The 19,969-nt window shown below is 51.8% G+C and overlaps 1 protein-coding gene across 2 annotated transcripts in view; it reads right to left on the bottom strand.

Annotated features, from left to right (window-relative positions):
- GDPD5 (glycerophosphodiester phosphodiesterase domain containing 5) overlaps positions 1–19,607 on the bottom strand; it is a 141,449-nt gene extending 121,842 nt beyond the window's left edge. For both annotated transcript variants that reach the window (XM_015418211.1, XM_015418212.1), the window contains exon 1: positions 19,437–19,607. In XM_015418211.1, coding sequence (XP_015273697.1) covers positions 19,437–19,553 — 117 coding nt within the window. In that variant the 5' untranslated portion in view covers positions 19,554–19,607. The remainder of the gene's footprint in view (positions 1–19,436) is intronic.
- Between the last annotated feature and the right edge of the window lie 362 nt (positions 19,608–19,969).

The raw sequence follows: 19,969 nt of genomic DNA, 5'->3' as shown, positions 1-19,969 counted from the left end.
AGGTAGGTGGGGCTGAGAGAGCTCTGACAGAAACGGCTCTTTTTCAAGGACAGCTCTTATGAGAACTATGGCTTGCTCAAGGTCATCCAGCCAGGTGCAAGTGGAGGAGTGGGAGATCAAACCCAGTTCTCCCAGATTAGAGCCCGCGCACTTAACCACGACACCAAACACTTCCCTTTGCCTCGAGACCAGAACCAGAAATCGCAGGCAATGGCAAACTACGTCTGTATGTCTTCGGCCTGACCTGGACGGCCCAGGCTAGCCCGATCTGGTCAGAGCTCAGAAGCGAAGCAGGACCAGCCCTGGTTTAGCCCTTGGAGGGGAGACCACCAAGGAAGTCCAGGGTTGCTACGTAGAGGAAGGCAGTGCCACGACACCAAACACTTCCCTTTGCCTCGAGACCAGAACCAGAAATCGCAGGCAATGGCAAACTACGTCTGTATGTCTTCGGCCTGACCTGGACGGCCCAGGCTAGCCCGATCTGGTCAGATCTCAGAAGCTAAGCAGGACCAGCCCTGGTTGAGCACTTGGATGGGAGATCACCAAGGAAGTCCAGGGGTTGCTACGCAGAGGCAGGCAAAGGCAAACCACCTCTGAATGTACCTTACCCCGGCCTGGATAACCCAGACTAGCCAGCTCTCTGAAGCTAAGCAAGGTCAGCTCTGGTTCGTATTTGGATGAGAGACCACCAAGGAAGTCCAGGGTTGCTACGCAGAGGCAGGCAATGGCAAACCGAATCCGGACATCTCTTGCCTTGAAAACCCTACGGGCTTGCCAGAAGGCGGCTGCGACTTGATGGCAAAAACCCCCCCCAACCCTGCCCTAATTGACTGACAAGGAGACGGGTAGGGAATAAGTGTAGTAAGAAAGAAACAAATCCGGTTCTTGAAACGACCGTGCTTATGTTCCTACCTTCCTACAAAGATTTCAAATGGATATCTGTGTGTCTCTCCCACCCCCTCATTCCTGGGATCCAAGATCGCTGCAGACGGTGACGGCAGCCGTGAAATCAAAAGACTCCTGCTCCTTGGGAGGAAAGCGATGGCAAACCTAGATGGCATAATAAAAAGCAGAGACATCACCCTGGCAATTAAAGTCCGTATGGTCAAAGCGATGGTATTCCCAGTAGTACTCTATGGCTGCGAGAGCTGGACCATAAGGAAGGCCGAGCGCCGAAGAATAGATTCTTTTGAATTATGGTGCTGGAGAAGTCTGTGGAGAGTCCTGTGGACTGCAAGGAGATCAAATCTGTCAGTCCTCAAAGAAATCAACCCTGACTGTTCCCTGGAAGGCCAGAGACTGAAGCTGAAGCTCCAATACTCTGGCCACCCAATGAGAAGGGAGCCCTCACTGGAGAAGGCCCTGATGTTGGGAAAGACCGAAGGTCAAAGAAGACGGGGACGGCAAAGGATGAGATGGTTGGACAGTGTTATCGATGCACCAAACATGAAGATAAGCAAACTCCAGAGGACGGTGGAGGACAGGAGGGCCTGGCGTGATGTGGTCCATGGGGTCGCGAAGAGTCGGACCCGACTGCGACTGAACAACAACAACAAAAATTAAAAAATTAAATAGTTGCGTGATTTGCCTCTGGAAACATAGAGGACGGCGGAAGACAGGAGGGCCTGGCGTGATGTGGTCCATGGGGTCGTGAAGAGTCGGACTTGACTGTGCGACTGAACAGCAACAATAAAACCACCCCCTTTATTCTATACACTGCAGTGGTCAGAATGTCAAACCGAGATCTGTGTTCGAATCCCCTCGGCAATCTCAGCCTAACCTATCTTACGGGGTTGTTCCAGGTCAAAATAAGGGGAGAGCTATACTCACTGCCCGGAGCTCCTCAGAAGAAAGGCAGGATAAAAGAGAGAGACACACAACAGAGTTGGGCAGCCAGCATGCAACTAGCCTCAGACCACCCCGTGAGCATGGCTGTGTGGGGATTCGAACTCAGATCTTGCCATTCCAAGCCCAGGACAGTCCATCACACAGTCGGGGCCTTCCCCAACTCCCGCGCTGTCAGAAACCTGCAGGGCTCGGAGATCATTTCCCCAGCCATGCGCCTTCCGCTCCAAAATAAAAACAGAAACAGCTGTTCTAAATAGCTCTTCCCATCACGCCTGGTAACCGCTGCGGCTTTATTCAGCTCTTGAGAGTCCATTTCGCATCTTGGCTGCTCAATCAAGCCAGCATGGTTGGCACTCCCCTCCCCTCCCGATGCGTCTCCCCCCAAAGATACTAGATACGGAATGTCCCCGCCCGCATCATGTTCAAGCCAAAAGCCGCAACCAAAGTGCACCGATAAAGGAATCCACTTCGCTGCTTGCGTCTGTCCTCTCCTCCCAGAGTACAAGCCCGGAAGATAGACATCAGTGCGCCGAACCTCCCTCCCAGCTCCACACGGACAATTACTGCTTTATGAATAAGTGATAAAGTACATGGGAGAAGCCTGGAAGCGGCTCGGCCGCACGCTGCTCCAATCTTGACCCGCCATCTCCCCACACAGTGGAGGCAGGACGTACAGTCATGCAGGGGGCAGGGGAGGCAGCGGTTAACACGGGCATTCATAAAAACGTTGATGTGTTTGCCAAGTACGTCGGTCAAGATCATTTATGACAACAGCGCACAATGCCACATACATCACGTGTACATACCGGGGTGCAAAGAACGCACGGAGGCATTGTACGCACCGAGGAGTCCATCCTACTAGGAATCCAGCAAAAAGGCAGGATCCCCAATAGGTAAGCGCTACTGTAGACACACTTACCTATTGGGGATCCTGCCTTTTTATTACTGTAGACACCAGGAGCTGCGGTGGCTCAAGTGGTTAAGACACTGAACTGCAGGCTGTGGAAGGTCAGTAGTTCAGCAGTTCGAGACCCGAGTTGCCACATGACGGAGTGAGCTCCCGTCTCTAGTTCCAGCTCCTGCCAACCTAGCAGTTCGAAAGCAAGAAATTGCAAGTAGATAAATAGGTACCACTTCGGTGGGAAGGTAATAGCATTCCGTGCACCTTGGTGTTTAGTCATACCGGCCACATGACCACAGAAACGTCTTCGGACAGCGCTGGCTCTTCGGCTTTGAAACGGAGATGAGCACCGCAACCCTACAGTCGGATTCGACTGGCTTTCGAGCAAGGGAGACCTTTACCTTTACTGTAGACACACAACTCTTTATTCATTATTTACAAGTATCGCTACACTGCTCTGGGTGCAGGTTCAAAGTGGCTTTTGAAAGGTTTTGAAAGATTAATGAGTAGTGGGTTTGGGCTCAGGGATAAGAACATCCGCTTGCAGAAGGTCCCAGGTTCAGTTCCCAGTATCTCCAGCTAAAAGGACCAGGCAGTAGTTGACGGGAAAGACTTCTGCCTGAGACCCTGGAGAGCCGCTGCCAGTCTGAGTAGACAAGACTGACGCTGCTGGGCCGATGTTCTGATTCAGTGTAAGGCAGCTTCATATGTTCATGTGAATAAAATCAATATCTTCCCAAAGCTTAGACTACGGGGGAAAGGCTGCTTGTAAATGATTTTTTAAAAAGTTGGCACTCTCCTTCAGGAAGGAATTAGCACACATCTTGGGGGCAACGGCAGAAAAGGCCCTGCTTCAAGTGAAGGTTTATCTTGGCATCCCTCTAAAGAGGAACATGCAGCCTTCTGTCAAACACAAACCTAGTGGGAGGGGATTTTATGGGAGCAGATGCATCGGAGTGTATGCACACCTTCAAGTGGAGGCTGGGGACTGAGATTACTAATACAACTCCCCCTACTCACCCATAGCGGCATTCATTGCATGCGTGACTATTTGCATACATTCAACGCTTAGGCCTGTGGCAATCCACAATGTAGTCCGGCATGTTTTGATGGTCAGCGACCCGCGATTCATTTCTCCTGGATTGATGCTCAACACCATTTCTACATATAACCCAAGTGACCAAAGAGCAGTCAAAACAGGATCAGTCTTTAGCTAGCAGCAGGGGTCATTTCGTAGAAAAAGAGGTGCAGGAGCTCATTAGCGTAACTCATTAGCACAATTTATTTGCATATGCCATACCCCCTGACATTACTAGAAGTGTGTCAAAAGGCAACACCACTGCTCAGGCTCCACTGGACTGTTTTGGATTGCTAGCTATTGGGGGGGGACATGCAGATCTGTCCTCGCAGAGGAGGGAGGGCTTGTACCTGAATAAAACTTGGTCTTAAAAGTGCCACTGGACTGTTTTGGTTTGCTAGCCCTCACAGAGGAGGGAGAGCTTGTACCAGAATAAAACTTGGTCTTAAAGGTGCCACTGGACTGTTTTGGATTGCTAGCTATTTGGTGGAGGGGACGCACAGATCTGCCCTCACAGAGGAGGGAGAGCTTGTACCAGAATAAAACTTGGTCTTAAAGGTGCCACTGGACTGTTTTGGACCAGGGTGGGGGCTCTGCAACTTACCTGGCTGCTTCTTGCTCTGACTGAGGGCTGCTGGGAGCAGGGGGCAGGGCTTGTTGCATGTGCCCGCCCCTTGGGCCCCTTACTGCCGGAGCTCCACTCCTGAGCGCTCCCGCAGGAAATGACCCCTGGCTAGCAGAATGGAAGTGTCTATGCTGGTTTCAGACTGAGTTTTAGACTGACAAACAATTCCAGATAGATCAAGGTGGGCAGCCGTGTCGTTTTGAAGAAATAGAACAAAGCCAGAGTCCAGGGGCACCTTGAAGACCAACGAAGTCTTATTCAAGCTTTCGTGCGCACGCACACTTCGTCAGACGATGAAACAGAATTACAGATCATACTTCGTATATAGACAGGGTGGCTTATTAAACTAGCCTGCAAAATGCTTTTTAACCGATACAAAGAATGACAACTTTGATTTTTGGTTATCATCCGTTTGGGTTCAACTGGGGCGAAAAACCAACATAGGTAATAAAGACGCCAGGACGGGAGAGCCCAGCCTGCCTTTGTACAAGTAGGATCTGTGATTCCATTTCATCGTCCGAAAGCTCACACCTTGAATAAAACTTTGTTGGTCTTAACGGTGCTGCTGGACTCTAGCTTTAAGCAGCTTCAGAGACTTCCCTGCACTTCGAAGAAGAAGAAGAGATTGGATTTATACCCCGCCCTTCACTTGGAGTCTCAGAGTGGCTTACAAACTCCCTTCCCTTCCCCTCCCCACAACAGGCACCCTGTGAGGTAAAAGAAGAAGAAGAAGAGATTGGATTTATACCCCACCCTTCACTCCCCAAAGGAGTCTCAGAGCGGCTCACAAACTCCCTTCCCTTCCCCTCCCCACAACAGACACCCTGTGAGGTAAAAGAAGAAGAAGAAGAGATTGGATTTATGCCCCGCCCTTCACTACCCAAAGGTGTCTCAGAGCGGCTCACAAACTCCTTTCCCTTCCCCTCCCCACAACAGACACCCTGTGAGGTGGGTGGGGCTGAGAGAGCTCTGACAGAAACTGCTCTTTTTCAAGGACAGCTGTGCCAGAGCTTGTGACTGACCCAAGGTCACATCAGCAGGTGCAAGTGGAGGAGTGGGGAATCAAACCCGGTTCTCCCAGATTAGAGTCCGGACACTTAACCACTACACCAAACTGGCTTATCACATGCAGTCAAGTCGCAGCTGACGTACGGCAACCCCTCCTGGGGTTTTCAAGGCCAGAGATGAAGAGGGGTGGTTTGTCATTGCCTGCCTCTGCGTAGCAACGCCTGATTTCCGAGTCTCCCACCCAAGTATTGACCGTGACTGGCCCTGCTTAGCTTCCAAGCTCTGATGAGCTTAAGGTAGGCTAGGCTATTGGGCTGCTTTGGTCCACGTTAGCGAGGAGGAGGAAGAGGATAAGGAGGAGGAGGAGGAGATTGGATTTAAACCCCGCCCTTCACTACCTGAAGGAGTCTCAGAGCGGCTTACAAACACTGCTCTTTCAAGAACAGCTCTGACAGAACTGTGGCTTGCCCAAGGTCATCCAGCAGCTGTGAGTGGAGGAGTGGGGAATCAAACCCGGTTCTCCCAGATTAGAGTCCGCCCACTTATCCACTACTCCAAATGGGCTCTCAGAAAGTAAAACATCCGCACGAAATCACGCAAAGGCGTTTTCCTAAATGCACCCACAAAAAGTTGACCCAGTGCCAGACACTGCGTCATGCAATGTTTCAAGTACCTTAAACAGAAAAACATGGAGCCTGAAAGGCCTCTCCTGAAATACTAGAACACTCCCAAAATACTGAAAGACCGCTCTCAAAATGCTACAACTTGAGCGCATCCAAGGAAGCTGGTGGGCAGTAGGATCAGGACAAACAGAAGGAGAGACCTCTTTACACCGAGAATGATTAGAATGTGGTGACAGCCGCAGGATGTAGTGACAGCCGCAGGAATAAACAGCTTTAGAATCATAGAGTCCCAGAATTGGAAGGGCCCCTACAGGCCATCTACTCCAACCCCCTGCTGAGTGTAGGATCAGCCTAGACCAGTGTTAAAAGGGGATAAGATAGATTCATGGACGAATGTTCAGTCTGGAGAAGAGGAGGTTGAGGGGGGACATGATTGCTGTCTTCAAGTCTTTGAAGGGCTGTCCCTTAGAGGAGGAGGGCAGGGAGCGGTTCCTGTGGGCAGCAGAGGAGAGGACTCGCCAGAAGGGATTTAAATTAATGGGGGAAAGGAACCGGCTGATCCGGGGAAACTTTTTTAGAAGAGGAGGAGATTGGATTTATACCCCGCAACTAGAATGGTAAAAGAGTTGGAACACTTTCCCTACGAAGAAAGGTTAAAGCGCTTGGGGCTCTTTCGCTTGGAGAAACGACGGCTGAGGGGTGACATGATCGAGGTTTAGAAGATTATGCATGGGATAGAGCAGGTAGAGAAAGAGGTCCTTTTCTCCCTTATCTCACAAGACAAGAACTCATGGGCACTCCATGAAATTGCTGAGCAGTCGGGTTAGAACGGATAAAAGGAAGTCCTTCTTCACCCCAAAGAGTGATTAACACACGGAATTCACTGCCGCAGGAGGTGGTGGCGGCTACAAGCATGGACGGCTTCAAGAGGGAATTAGATAAGCATATGGAGCAGAGGTCCATCAGTGGCTATTAGCCACAAGGTATAGATAGGGACTCTGGGGCAAGTGATGCTCTGTCTTCTTGGTGCTTGGGGTGGGGGGTCAACAGTGGGAGGGCTTCTAATGTCCTGGCCCCACTGGTGGACCTCCTGATGGCACTGGTATTTCTGGCCACTGTGTGACACAGAGTGTTGGACTGGATGGGCCATTGGCCTGATCCAACATTGGCTTCCCTTATGTTCTTATCAGTGGCTGTTAGCCACAATGTATAGAGAGGAACTCTCAGTCTGGGGCAAGTGATGCTTTGTATTCTTGGTGCTTGGGGGGTGGGGGGGGCAACAGTGGGAGGGCTTCTAATGTCCTGGCCCCACTGTTGGACCTCCTGGTGGCACCTGGTATTTTTGGCCTCTGTGTGACGCAGAGTGTTGGACTGGATGGGCCATTGGCCTGATCCAACATTGGCTTCTCTTAGGTTCTTATGTCTGGGGCAAGGGATGCTCTGTATTCTTGGTGCTGGGGGGGGGAGGCAAAAGTGGGAGGGCTTCTAGTGTCCTGGCCCCACTGCTGGACCTCCTGGGGGCACCTGGTATTTTTGGCCACTGTGTGACAGAGTGCTGGACTAGATGGGCCACTGGCCTGATCCAACATTGGCTTCTCTTATGTTCTTATGTACCCAAAGGAGTCTCAGAGTGGCCTACAATTCCCTTCTCCTCCCCACAAAAGACACCTTGTGAGGTAGGTGGGGCTGACAGAGCTCTTTCGAGGACTGCTCCTGAGAGAACAGCTCCGAGAGAACTTGTAACTGACCCAAGGTCACACCAGCGGCTGCATGCGGAGGAGTTGGGAATCAAACCCGGTTCTCCCAGTTTATAGTCCGTGCTCCTAACCACTACACCAAACTGGAGCTCAGAGTTGTGCGACAGTGGAATCAGCTGCCTTGGGAGATGGTGAGCTCCTCCTCACTGGCAGCCTTTAAGCAGCGGCTGGACCAACACTGGTCAGGGATGCTCTAGGCTGATCCTGCATTGAGCAGGGGGTTGGACTAGATGGCCTCTGTATGGACCCTTCCAACTCTGGGATTCTAGGATGGGTCTATCAGTGGCCACTAGCCATGGTGACTGTGGGGAACTAACACATTCAGAGGCACTAAACCTCTGAATCCAAGAGCCAGGAGGCAACATCAGAGGAAGGTCGTGGCCTCTATGCCCTGTTGTCGGCCCTCCTGATTGTCCCATCCATCAGAGAAGTTTGTCTGTTGGGCACACGAAACAGGGCCTTTTCAGTGGCAGCCCCGTGATTGCAGAAACAACCTCCCCATGGGAGCTTGCCTGCCACTCTCCCTCCAAATGCCTGGGAGGCAGCTGAAGATGGTTTTTATTCAGGACTGCATTTTATTAAAGCAGTCCTAAACTGTGATTTTAAAATTTGGTGGTGGAAAAGCGCCATCGAGTCACAGCTGACTTAGGGCGACCCCCGTAGGGTTTGCAAAGCAAGAGAGGAACAGGGGCGGTTTTCCATGCCTGCCTCTGCATAGCAACCCCGAACGTCCTCGGTGGTCTCCCATTCAAGTACTAACCAGGGCCGACCCTGCTTAGCTTCTGAGATCTGATGCGATCAGGCCAGCCTGGGCCATCCAGGTCAGGGCGACTGACATACAGAGGTGGGCTGCCATTGCCTGCCTCTGCGTAGCAGCCCTGGACCTCCTCGGTGTACAAACCAGTAGAGATGGGCACGGACCTAAATATTCGGGGTTTGGGGCACTTCCCGAACCGAACCCCGAACCAAAGTATGAACCAGTAGGGATGGGCATGGACCTAAATATTCGGAGTTTGGGGCACTTCCCGAACCGAACCCCGAACCAAAGTACGAACCAGTAGGGATGGGCACGGACCTAAATATTCGGGGTTCGGGGCACTTCCCGAACCGAACCCCGAACCAAAGTACAAACCAGTAGGGATGGGCACGGACCTAAATATTCGGGGTTCGGGGCACTTCCCGAACCGAACCCCGAACCAAACTGAGCAAAAAATGTGCCATACTGAACCGGCCAGTTTGGGTCCCCCTTTTTCCCGCCTGCGGCAAGCCATCAACACGGGTCGCCGTGTTTGTCTGTCCGTAGCAGCAGAGAAAAGCAGGAACCCAGCACCACCTTAAAGACTTACAATTGTGGCAGGGTAGGAGCTTTTGTGAGTCACTTCTCACTAGCTGTATCCGAAGAAGTGAGCAGTGACTCACGAACGCTCCTCCCCTGCCACCGGTTTTGTTAAATGCAAAAAACTGAGGGTCACAGTGTTAGGAAGACATACAAAAATATATATCACTGTGTACAATAAATACATGTTTATGGTAAAACAGTTTTATGCTTTATTCCTTTTCTTTTATATTGTTCAATACCGTTGTCTAAATATTGGTATCAAACAGTGTCAAAAATATATTTCACCCAAACGAGACATAGAGAAAAATAGGTTTCACCCAAATAATACATCGAGTGCAGGTTTACATTCAGAGAGCACCTTGCCAGTAACACGATCACGTCCCACCGAACTCTAGTAATTTACCCATTTCAAATGAATATTTTTTTAAGGACCGTGAAGAAGAAGAGGATTTATACCCTGCCCTTCACCACCCAAAGGTGTCTCAGAGCAGCTGACAAACTCCTTTCCCTTCCCCTCCCCACAACAGACACCCTGGGAGGCAGGTGGGGCTGAGAGAGCTCTGACAGAAACGGCTCTTTTTTCAAGGACAGCTCTTATCAGAGCTGCGGCTTGCCCAAGGTCATCCAGCCAGGTGCAAGTGGAGGAGTTGGGAATCGAACCCGGTTCTCCCAGATTAGAGTCTTAACCACTTAACCATTACACCAAACATAAGGTGCAATAATTTTTCACTGTGAGCACAAAAGCTCTTAAGCTAGCAGCATTGTCTAGGGTCCCATCAGAACCTTTGCGGCAAACATAATAACTGATCTAAGACAACGTATCTTTCAAATTCTATCAGGTAGCCGCAATTTTGTTAGCCTTGAAGGTGCTCCTGGACTCTTCCTCTTTTCTCCTGCTACAGACAGACCAACACGGCTACCCGTCTTGATCTGTCTCCATGGAAGGCGCCGCATTTAGCCGTACAGAATGGGAATCCATCAACCTTGTGATAGAAGGACAGGTGGACTCTCACTCTCGCTGTATCTGAGGAAGCCAGCAGTGACTCACAAAAGTTCATCCCCTGCCACAAATTTTGCTAGTCTTGAAGGTGCTCCCGGACTATTGCTCTTTTCCGCTGCTACAGACAAACACGGCTACCCATCTGGATCTGTCTCCATGGAAGGCACCACATTTAGCCGTACAGAATGGGAATCTGTCAAACTTGTGATAGAAGGACAGAGGGACTCTCATTCTAGCTGTATCTGAAGAAGTGAGCCGTGACTCCCGAAAGCTCCTCCCTGCCTCAGATGTTGTTAGTCTTGAAGGTGCTCCTGGACTCTTGCTCTTTTCTACTCCTACAGACAGACTAACACGACTACGCATCTTGGAAGTGAGCCGTGACTCACAAAAGCTCCTCCCCTGCCACAAATTTTGTTACGTCTTCAAGGTGCTCTTTTCTACTGTTAAAAAGCAAGGTCAGCCTGGGCAAAAACGAAACGCAGAAATCTCTAACGAACAGACCCGTTGATGCATAAAAACTGCTTGAAATAAATCTGGACATGGAAAACGATGCTGGGTTTATAAATAAGAGCCCAAGGTCTCAGGGGAGGCACAAATCCCGGGGTATATTTATCCTGGGACGCTGAGAAATGTCTTTGCAATATGAAGGACAACACCGAAACACGGTTGGGGCTTCCGGGAAAGGTGCTTTTGGCAACCTGCCCGGAGCAGAAGTCATCTATCCGAACGTCTCTATCGCAAGCAGAAGGGATCTCTGGTGTGCGAAACCGCAACCTCACCATCGGCCCTACGCCCTGGCTTCCGCCTCGCAATGAAAAGCGGTGGGACGGCTGCCAAAATATCTGAGCGTGCCGAGCGACTCTCTCAGCTGAAAATATGCAAATCATATTTCCCGGCAGACTCGGAGCAACACTTTTAGAAACCGGCGGCAGCGGGCTGCGTTGGTCAGATATTTAAAGAGCTCCTGGCCTGGTCACCTTTGGAGAGTCAAAATCGCCTCCAGGCAATCAGGCAGGGAAACATAAGGAAAGCCTGTTCGACTCCCCACCCCCCCCCAAAAAAAAAGATATTCTATCAGGACAAAAAGGTTAAGAAAATTCTGGACAAATGGACCTTGCTTCGACCCACTGAGTCTTGAGGCAAAATTCGACGTGACAAAGTAAATGAGGATGTGGAAAGCCAAGGGATTGGAACAAATGTCTTCGGGATTGTGAGCAGTTACTGAATGAATGAAGCATTACGTCCATGCGGGAAGAAGTCCCTTGCGTAGTTCATAGTTGTGGAAGAAGAGAAGAGATTGGATTTATATCCCACCCTTCACTACCCGAAGGAGTCTCAGAGCGGCTTACCATCTCCTTCCCCTTCCCCTCCCCACAACAGACACCCTGTGAGGTAGGCGGGGCTGAGAGAGCTCTCTCGAGGACTGCTCTTGAGAGAACAGCTCCGAGAGAACTTGCGACTGACCCAAGGTCACACCACCAGCTGCATGCGGAGGAGTGGGGAATCAAACCCAGTTCTCCCAGATTAGAGTCCGCGCTCCTAACCACTACACCAAACAGGCTCTCAGAAGGGCCTGCCTCTGCATAATGACCCTGGTATTCCTTGGAGGTCTCCCATCCAAGTATCAGCCAAGTAGCTTCCAAGAACTACCCAGATGGGGCTCGCCTGGCCTATCCAGGTCAGGGCAACCTGGTATTAGAAAGAGATATTTTGTGCTTTTGGAAGAAGCAGGTGGGGGGAAACTAAATGGTCCCCGCCCCAAGGAGATCACAGTCTGCATACTGATTGCGGAGAAAGCAGGAGGAGGAGGAGATTGGATTTATACCCCGCCCTTCACTACCCAAAGGAGTCTCAGAGAGGCTCACAATCTTTCCCTTCCCCTCCCTACAATAGACACCTTGTGAGGCAGGTGGGGCTCAGAGAGCTCTTTCGAGAACTGCCCTTGAGAGAACAGCTCTGAGAGAACTTGTGACTGACCCAAGGTCACACCAGCAGCTACAACTGGAGGAGTGGGGAATCAAACCCGGTTCTCCCAGATTAGAGTCCGTGCTCCTAACCACTACACCAAACTGGCTCTCACTGTACAGGCAGCTACCAATATACCCTCTTTCACCAAGTCGTGGCCCTAACAACTCACTTGCCTATTACATTTGTGCCTTCCCCTTCCTCCTGGAGCTGAGGCTGGCCCACACAGCTCTCCCATCGCCACCGCATCCTCCTAAGAACCCAGCAAAGTAGGCTATGCCGAGAAGAAATGATTGGCCCAAAGGAACAGCAAGCCTTCTGATTGGTCGTCAAAATGATGCTTGGGCAGCAGCTGCCACCACAGCCCAAAGGTCTTCACTGGGTGACGGGAGATCAGATGCGGCGGGCATTTTGCGGCTGGCTCCGCCTCCTGTGGCAGCCATTTTGTGGCTGTGCCTACCACACTGAGTCAGAATTCCTCAGGTGCCCGCAAGCTGGAAAAGGCTGGGGACCTCTGATCTAACCCAATATGGACCAACGAGTGCTGGTAGTGGTAAGAATTTCGGTCAGAGGGGAAAACGTCATGGGGAGGTAAGTAAAATAAATACGCACACATGAAGCTGCTTTCTACTGAATCCGACCATTGGTCAATCAAGTTTGGGCTGCGGCTCTCCATGGTCTCGGGGGGAGGTCTTTCACATCCCCTCCTACCTGATCCCTTTTACCAGTTTGGTGTAGTGGTTAGCATTGCGGACTCTAATCTGGGAGAACCGGGTTTGATTCCCCACTCCTCCGCATGCAGCTGCTGGGTGACCTTGGGTCAGTCACAAGTCCTTTCAGAGCTGTTCTATCAGGGGCAGTCCTCGAAAGAGCTCTCTCAGCCCCACCTGCCTCACAGGGTGTCTGTTGTGGGGAGGGGAAGGGGATGGGGATTGTGAGCCGCTCTGAGAGTCCTTCGGGTGCTGAAGGACGGGGTATAAATCCAATCTCTTCTTCTTCTTCAACCTGGAGATGCCGGGGATTGAACCTGTGACCTTCCGCATGCCCAGCAGATGCTCTGCCGCTGAGCCACAGTCCCCTCGCCAAATACACCTCAGAGTCGCTGCTCTGCTGAAAGCCTGGAGCCTCCTGTGGCTGCATTTCAGTTTTAAAGCCATGTGGGAAGATCCAGGCACAGATTTGCCCTGTAACCGGTCACTTGGTCCTAAGGCAGAAGTAAGGGATGTGGCTTTGCCCAGCTGCCTTAAGGGAGAAGAAGACCCTGAGGCTATGGGGAGGGCCAAGGAGGCAGAGAATTGGTGGTTGAACTCCGCCTCCCCCACAGAAGGAAATGGAAAACCAATAGTGCCAGTCCAGAACAGGGCACGGATACACTGCCTCTTCACCAGAATTCCAGTGGCACAGAGAAGAGACAAGTGCCAAAGTGGACATACTCCAAGACTGTCCCTCTGCAGAACCACAAAACCTTCCCAGAATCCTCTCTTGCCAATGGCAGATTGCCAGTGTTAGCTTCCTCATGAAACACTTTCAACTGCAACCGTTCTACGTGCGTTGTGGAGGGCCAACAACAGGGCAGAGAGGCTGAGGCCTTCCCCAATAAGAACAACAGAAGAACCCTGATGGATCAGACCATGGAGGGACCACCTAGTCCAGCCTCCTGTCTCACACAGGGGCCAACCAGTTCCTCTGGAGGGCCAACATCAGGGCAGAGAAGCAGAGGCCTTCATAAGAACATGAGAAGAACCCTGATGGATCAGACCATGGAGGGACCACCTAGTCCAGCCTCCTGTCTCACACAGGGGCCAACCAGTTCCTCTGGAGGGCCAACATCAGGGCAGAGAAGCAGAGGCCTTCATAAGAACATGAGAAGAACCCTGATGGATCAGACCATGGAGGGACCACCTAGTCCAGCCTCCTGTCTCACACAGGGGCCAACCAGTTCCTCTGGAGGGCCAACATCAGGGCAGAGAAGCAGAGGCCTTCATAAGAACATGAGAAGAACCCTGATGGATCAGACCATGGAGGGACCACCTAGTCCAGCCTCCTGTCTCACACAGGGGCCAACCAGTTCCTCTGGAGGGCCAACATCAGGGCAGAGAAGCAGAGGCCTTCATAAGAACATTAGAAGAACCCTGATGGATCAGACCATGGAGGGACCACCTAGTCCAGCCTCCTGTCTCACACAGGGGCCAACCAGTTCCTCTGGAGGGCCAACAACAGGGCTTAGAGGCCGAGGCCTTCCCCTGATAAGAACATCAGAAGAGCCCTCAATCTAGTCCAGCACCCTGTCTCACCAAGTGGCCAATCAGTTCCTCTGGACAGCTGACAATAGGGCATGGAGGTCAAGGCCTTCCCCTTGTGTTGGCTCTTGGCTCTGGGATTCAGAGGCTAATTGCCTCTGAACTTGGAGGTTCACAGAATTTTACACTTGCCAAATTTCCCTCCACAGGGCCTTTTACCAGTTTTTCAGCCTAATCTACCTTGCAGGGGTGTTGTGAAGATTTAAGCCATGTACCATGCCCGGAGTTACTTGGAGAAAGGGTGGAATAAAAAGGGAAGAAAATGAATTCTGCAAACTAAGAATGATTCACGCTCAACAGGAACGTCGCTAACAGCTCAATTAAAGGAGTTTAAAAAGCCACCGAAGTCTGCCACCGTTTCCCTCCCAGCCCTCGATGCAAAAATCACATATGCTTGGATTATGTACTGATGGTGCCGAGCCCACGCACTGATTCAGGAGAGCTTGCATTGCTGTTAGGCAATGAAGGCTAATCTAAAGCAAAACCTACCCAGTGAAAATGCAAATTCCCAGCTGAATAGAACAGTTCAGAAAGCACCGAACCCCAACCCCCAAAAAGTCCCGGGCCAAACAGAATAAAAAGGTATTTTCGCCTGACATCTAAAACGGGCTGCCATTCATTTTAAAAACTTCACACAACCTTTCATTTTAAAAAGAAGAGGGATTCTAGCATCTCCTTCCGGTCTCTTTCATCCTTTTATTGCTGTTTGCAGATTTTGGTTCGCAGGCGGAGTCCAAAGGTGCCTCCCCTGGCGTCCTGATCCAAGCAATACCAGCTAGAATTTTGCTTTCAGGTAAGGGACAGTCAAGGAGCTGCGGTGGCTCAAGTGGTTAAGATGCTGAACTGCAGGCTGTGGAAGGTCGGTAGTTCAGCAGTTCGAGACCCGAGTGTGCCGCATGACGGAGTGAGCTCCCGTCTCTCGTTCCAGCTCCTGCCAACCTAGCAGTTCGAAAGCAAGGAATGGCAAGTAGATAAATAGGGACCACTTCAGTGGGAAGGGAACAGCATTCCGTGTGCCTTGGTGTTTAGTCATGCCGGCCACATGACCACGGAAACGTCTTCGGACAGCGCTGGCTCTTTGGCTTTGAAACGGAGATGAGCACCGCAACCCTAGAGTCAGACTCGACTGGCTTTCGAGCAAGGGAGCCTTTACCTTTAAGGGACAGTCAATCACAAAAGAGAGGAGGCAGGAAACCATCGTTTCAGAGATGCGAAAATGCCTTGAAGTCAGGATTGCAACTCACAGTAGGGTCCCCGGTTCAACATTCATCGAAACAGAGCTGGAAGGGACCCCCAAGGGTCATCTAGTCCAACCCCCTGAACAATGTAGGAAATTCACAACTACCTTCCCCTCCACTCCACTCCCCCAGTGATCCCCTGCTTTACGCCCAGAGGAAGGCAAAAATCCTCCAGGATCCCTGGGCCAAACTCCTTCTTGACCCCAAAATGACAATCAGCATTTCCCTGGGTATGTAAGAAAGGGCCCTAGAGCCGAACACTGGATATTCCCTTCCTGCCCTCCCTCATGATCTGCCTAAATACAACAGAATCAGCATGGCTGTTAGATGGCCATCCAGCTTCTGCTTTAAAAACCTCAAAAAAAGGAGAGCCCACCACCTCCTGGGGGAAGAGAGAAGAAGAGAAGAGATTGGATTTATACCCCGCCCTTCACTCGGAGTCTCAGAGCGGCTTACAACCTCCTTTCCCTTCTCCTCCCCACAATAGACGCCCTTCACTCGGAGTCTCAGAGCGGCTTACAATCTCCTTTCCCTTCCCCTCCTCACAGTAGACGCGCTGTGAGGGAGGTGGGGCTGAGAGAGAAATCTCCAGGAATTCCCCAGGCCAAAGTAGAATTTTTGCTCACAAGACTCCACAGCTTAGTGGGAGCACGGGTTGGAACCTGTACAGCTTCCACAACTGATACTGTTGATTGTGTCCGGGGAACTACCTGGGTTTAAAGTTCCCATCTTCCTGAAGAGAAGAACAAGAGGAGGAGATTGGATTTATACCCCGCCCTTCACTACCCAAAGGAGTCCCAGAGCAGTTTACAATCTCCTTCCCCTTCCCCTCCCCACAACGGACACCCTGTGAGGTGGGTGGGGCTGAGAGAGCTCTCTCGAGGACTGCCCTTGAGAGGACAGCTCTGAGAGAACTTGCGACTGACCCAAGGTCGCCCAGCAGCTGCATGTGGAGCCGCGGGGAATCATACCTGGTTCTCCCAGATTGGAGTCCATGCTCCTAACCACGACACCAAACTGGGAGGATCACGTATGTCACAAAGACGGAATGAAAAGGGCATCAAATAAATGCATCTGTCCGACTTGACCAGAGCTAGCTGTGAGCGAATAGAGAACTGGGAAGCGAAATCTTTTCCAAACCGCTTTGGACTGCATCATAACACCGAGAGAGACAAGAGTGAGAGACAGAGAGAGAGAGACAGAGAGACAGAGAGAGAGAGACAGAGAGACAGAGAGAGAGACAGAGAGAGAGAGACAGAGAGAGACAGACAGAGAGAGAGAGACAGAGAGAGAGAGAGACATCGAACCCTCTTCTCCATCTGCCAGCCCAAGAGGAATCCACCTCGTTAAGGGTAGCTAATGAACTACCTCCGCTCAGTTGAAAGCCCCGCACGGAGGCACAGCTCCGGTTACGTATGAACACAAAGGACCGATTGAGACGCGGCGGAAGAGAATGGCTCCTGCTAAGTGATAAAGGAGACCCAAGTACCGGGAAATCAAACGTCCCGGGCCCCATCGGGAAGCAACCTGGTGTCCTTTGCAAAGGGTGTCGTGTGAGTGTGTGTGTGTATGTGGGGGGGTGCTGTGAAACCTCAGACCTGGGAACAAAACGACATCCATTTTCGTCCTGCGAGGTGCTGGCAAAGTTGGACCGCGCGGGCCTGCCCGAGAAGCCTTTTGAGCGCGATACCCAAATGAGAGAGAGAATAATTACTCTAGGGTTGCCATTCCCTCGATCGGGGTGGGGTCCCCCCCTCAATGCGCTACTAGCGGGGGAGCCCCATCCATGCTCACGTCACCCAGAGGTGACACCATCGTCCCAGGCACGTTGTGTGTGGGGGGGAACTCTATCATTTAAGAAAAAACTCTATGGTTACCATAGAGTTTTTTCTCAGAGAGTCCCATCCCAGCAGATGAGGACCCCCCCCCCCCGCCGGAACAGCTGTCTCTTGGCGAAATGGCTTCCCTTTCTGCACTTTCAGCCCCACCGGGGGGAAAAAAATGCCCCACAAGTCACAAGTTTAATCCCCGGCATCTCCAGTTAAAGGGACCAGGCAGGAGGTGATGGGAAAGACCTCAGTGGCTCAGTGGCAGAGCCTCTGCTTGGCATGCATAAGATCCCAGGTTCGATCCCCGGCATCTCCAGTTAAAAGAACAGGGCAGGAGGTGATGGGAAAGACCTCGGCCTGAGACACTGGGAAAGCCGCTGCCAGTCTGAGTAGACAATACTAATACTGCTAGACGAGGTCAGCCTCTACCTAAGGCGGCTTCATGGCTTGAGGCAAAGAGCCAAGCGGTGCACCAGGCCGTGCAGAAGGGCAGGAAGGAATGGGTTAACGCTGTTGTCACATGGGCCCTGCCAGACAATACGAACTGAAAATTACGCAGCGGAGAAGGGAAGATTTCCAGGAGACGCCAAGCCATTAGCATTTTTTACACAACAACAGCTTCACCATCCTGCCCGCTCCTTGGCAAAGCCGCTGCGTTCTCCTCCAAAGGAGAGCCACATGCAATTAGCACTTCACATCTGCCACCAGCCTGAGACGAGCCAAGGTGTTCTAACCATGCGCCAAGATAGTTTTCTAGAGAAGGGGAGACGCAACCGAGTACCGGTTTTCTAGGCTCGGAGTCTGGACGGAAAAAAAGGTCTGCTCAGCCTCTCCATCTTGCGTCACTCCTAGGGCCACGCAGCTGCCACCTAAAACGGCAGATCTGCGACTTCTCCCCCCCTCCCTGCCAGTCCAATGTTCCCTCTAAAGGTGTGGAGTCTTGTAAGCAAAAATTCTACTTTGTGAGCCACTGGCATTAAAAGTTGTGAGCAAGCGATTTGGTTACTGCATAAATTAGTTGGCTTCAGAGCCATTCTTCCTGAGCTCAGACAAAAATCTGTGAGCTGGAGGCTAAAAAACTGTGAGCTAGCTCACACTCACTCAGCTTAGAGGGAACACTGCTTTGCCACCCACCATGGGGCACCTGTAGGATGCCTGAAGTGACAATCAGCTGCCTCGGGAGGTGGTGGGCTCCCCCTCCCTGGCAGTCTTCAAGCAGCAGCTGGACAAACCCTTGTCAGGGATGCTGTAGGCTGGTCCTACATTGAGCAGGGGGTTGGACTAGATGGCCTCTGTATGGCCCCTTCCGACTCTATGGTTCTCTGATTCTATCACAGTGGAATCAGCTGCCTGGGGAGGTGGTGGGCTCCCCTTCACTGACAGCTTTCAAGAAGAGGCTGGACGAATATTTGTCAGAGGTGCTCTAGGCTGGTCCTGCATTGGGCAGGGGGTTGGACTAGGTGGCCTCTAGGGACCCTCCCAACTCTGCGATTCTATGGCTCTCTAGAAACTACAGTGAGGTAGGTCAGGCTGAAAGGGTGTGACTGGCCCAAGGTCGCCCAGCAGGTGTCCATGATATGAGTGGGGATTCGAACCTGTGTCTCCCGGATCGTGGTCCGACACTTAAACCCCCCGACACCGCGCTGGCTCTCTTTGCATAAGTGACATACGCATACCAGTGGCTCGCAGTCCTGCAAGCCGAGGACGGCACTGGGCGAAACAAAACAAGGTCCTCAGAACCATACTCAGAACACTACCCCATTCCAGGGGCCCGCAACGCTCAGTTTTTTCCCCCGCTGCTTCCGTTCAAGGCCACTTTTCCTGCCTCCCCTTCCCCTGGAACGTTTCAAGACGGCGGCACCAACTCGCCATTCCAAAATGGCGGCGGCCGGCCCGGAGACAGAAAGTTCCGGCAGCTGACCTACCTTGGTGGTGTCGTCATGTGACCGCTGGTATCGTTTCCAACGGCAACCGTAAATCCCAGTCAGACACGACAAACATAGCTGCGGCTCGTAGTACTGCAGAGGCTGGTGTTTAACCATGCTCTTCCCGGCGATGTCACCAGAGAGCTCTCAGAAGTCCATCAGGTCTTAGGGGGCCCCTGCAAGCAAGAAAGAAAGAATGAGAGGGTTTTAGAAGCGACGGATAGGGTTACCATTCCCGCGTGGGGGGGCGGGGGGGTCACCCAATTTTGGAGGCCCCAATTCGCCGCGGCCCAGCTGGCCGACAGGAGAAGCCCCCTCCCAGCGGCGCCAGTGCGATGACGTCACCCAGAAGTGACATCATCACATTTCCGACGTTGTGCGCGACGCTCTAGGCTTTGGGCAAAACTCTATGGTTTTGAGGCCCCAAAACCCCATAGAGTTCCGCCCAAAACCTAGACCGTCGCCCCCAATGTCGGAAACGTGATGATGTCACTTCTGGGGGACATCATTGAGCTGGTGTCAGTGGCACCAGG

This window comes from Gekko japonicus, unplaced genomic scaffold (assembly GCF_001447785.1).
Source record: "Gekko japonicus isolate JY-2015 unplaced genomic scaffold, Gekko_japonicus_V1.1 scaffold2739, whole genome shotgun sequence".
NCBI lineage: Eukaryota > Metazoa > Chordata > Lepidosauria > Squamata > Gekkonidae > Gekko > Gekko japonicus.
This window is presented reverse-complemented; position numbering and strand designations above follow the sequence as displayed.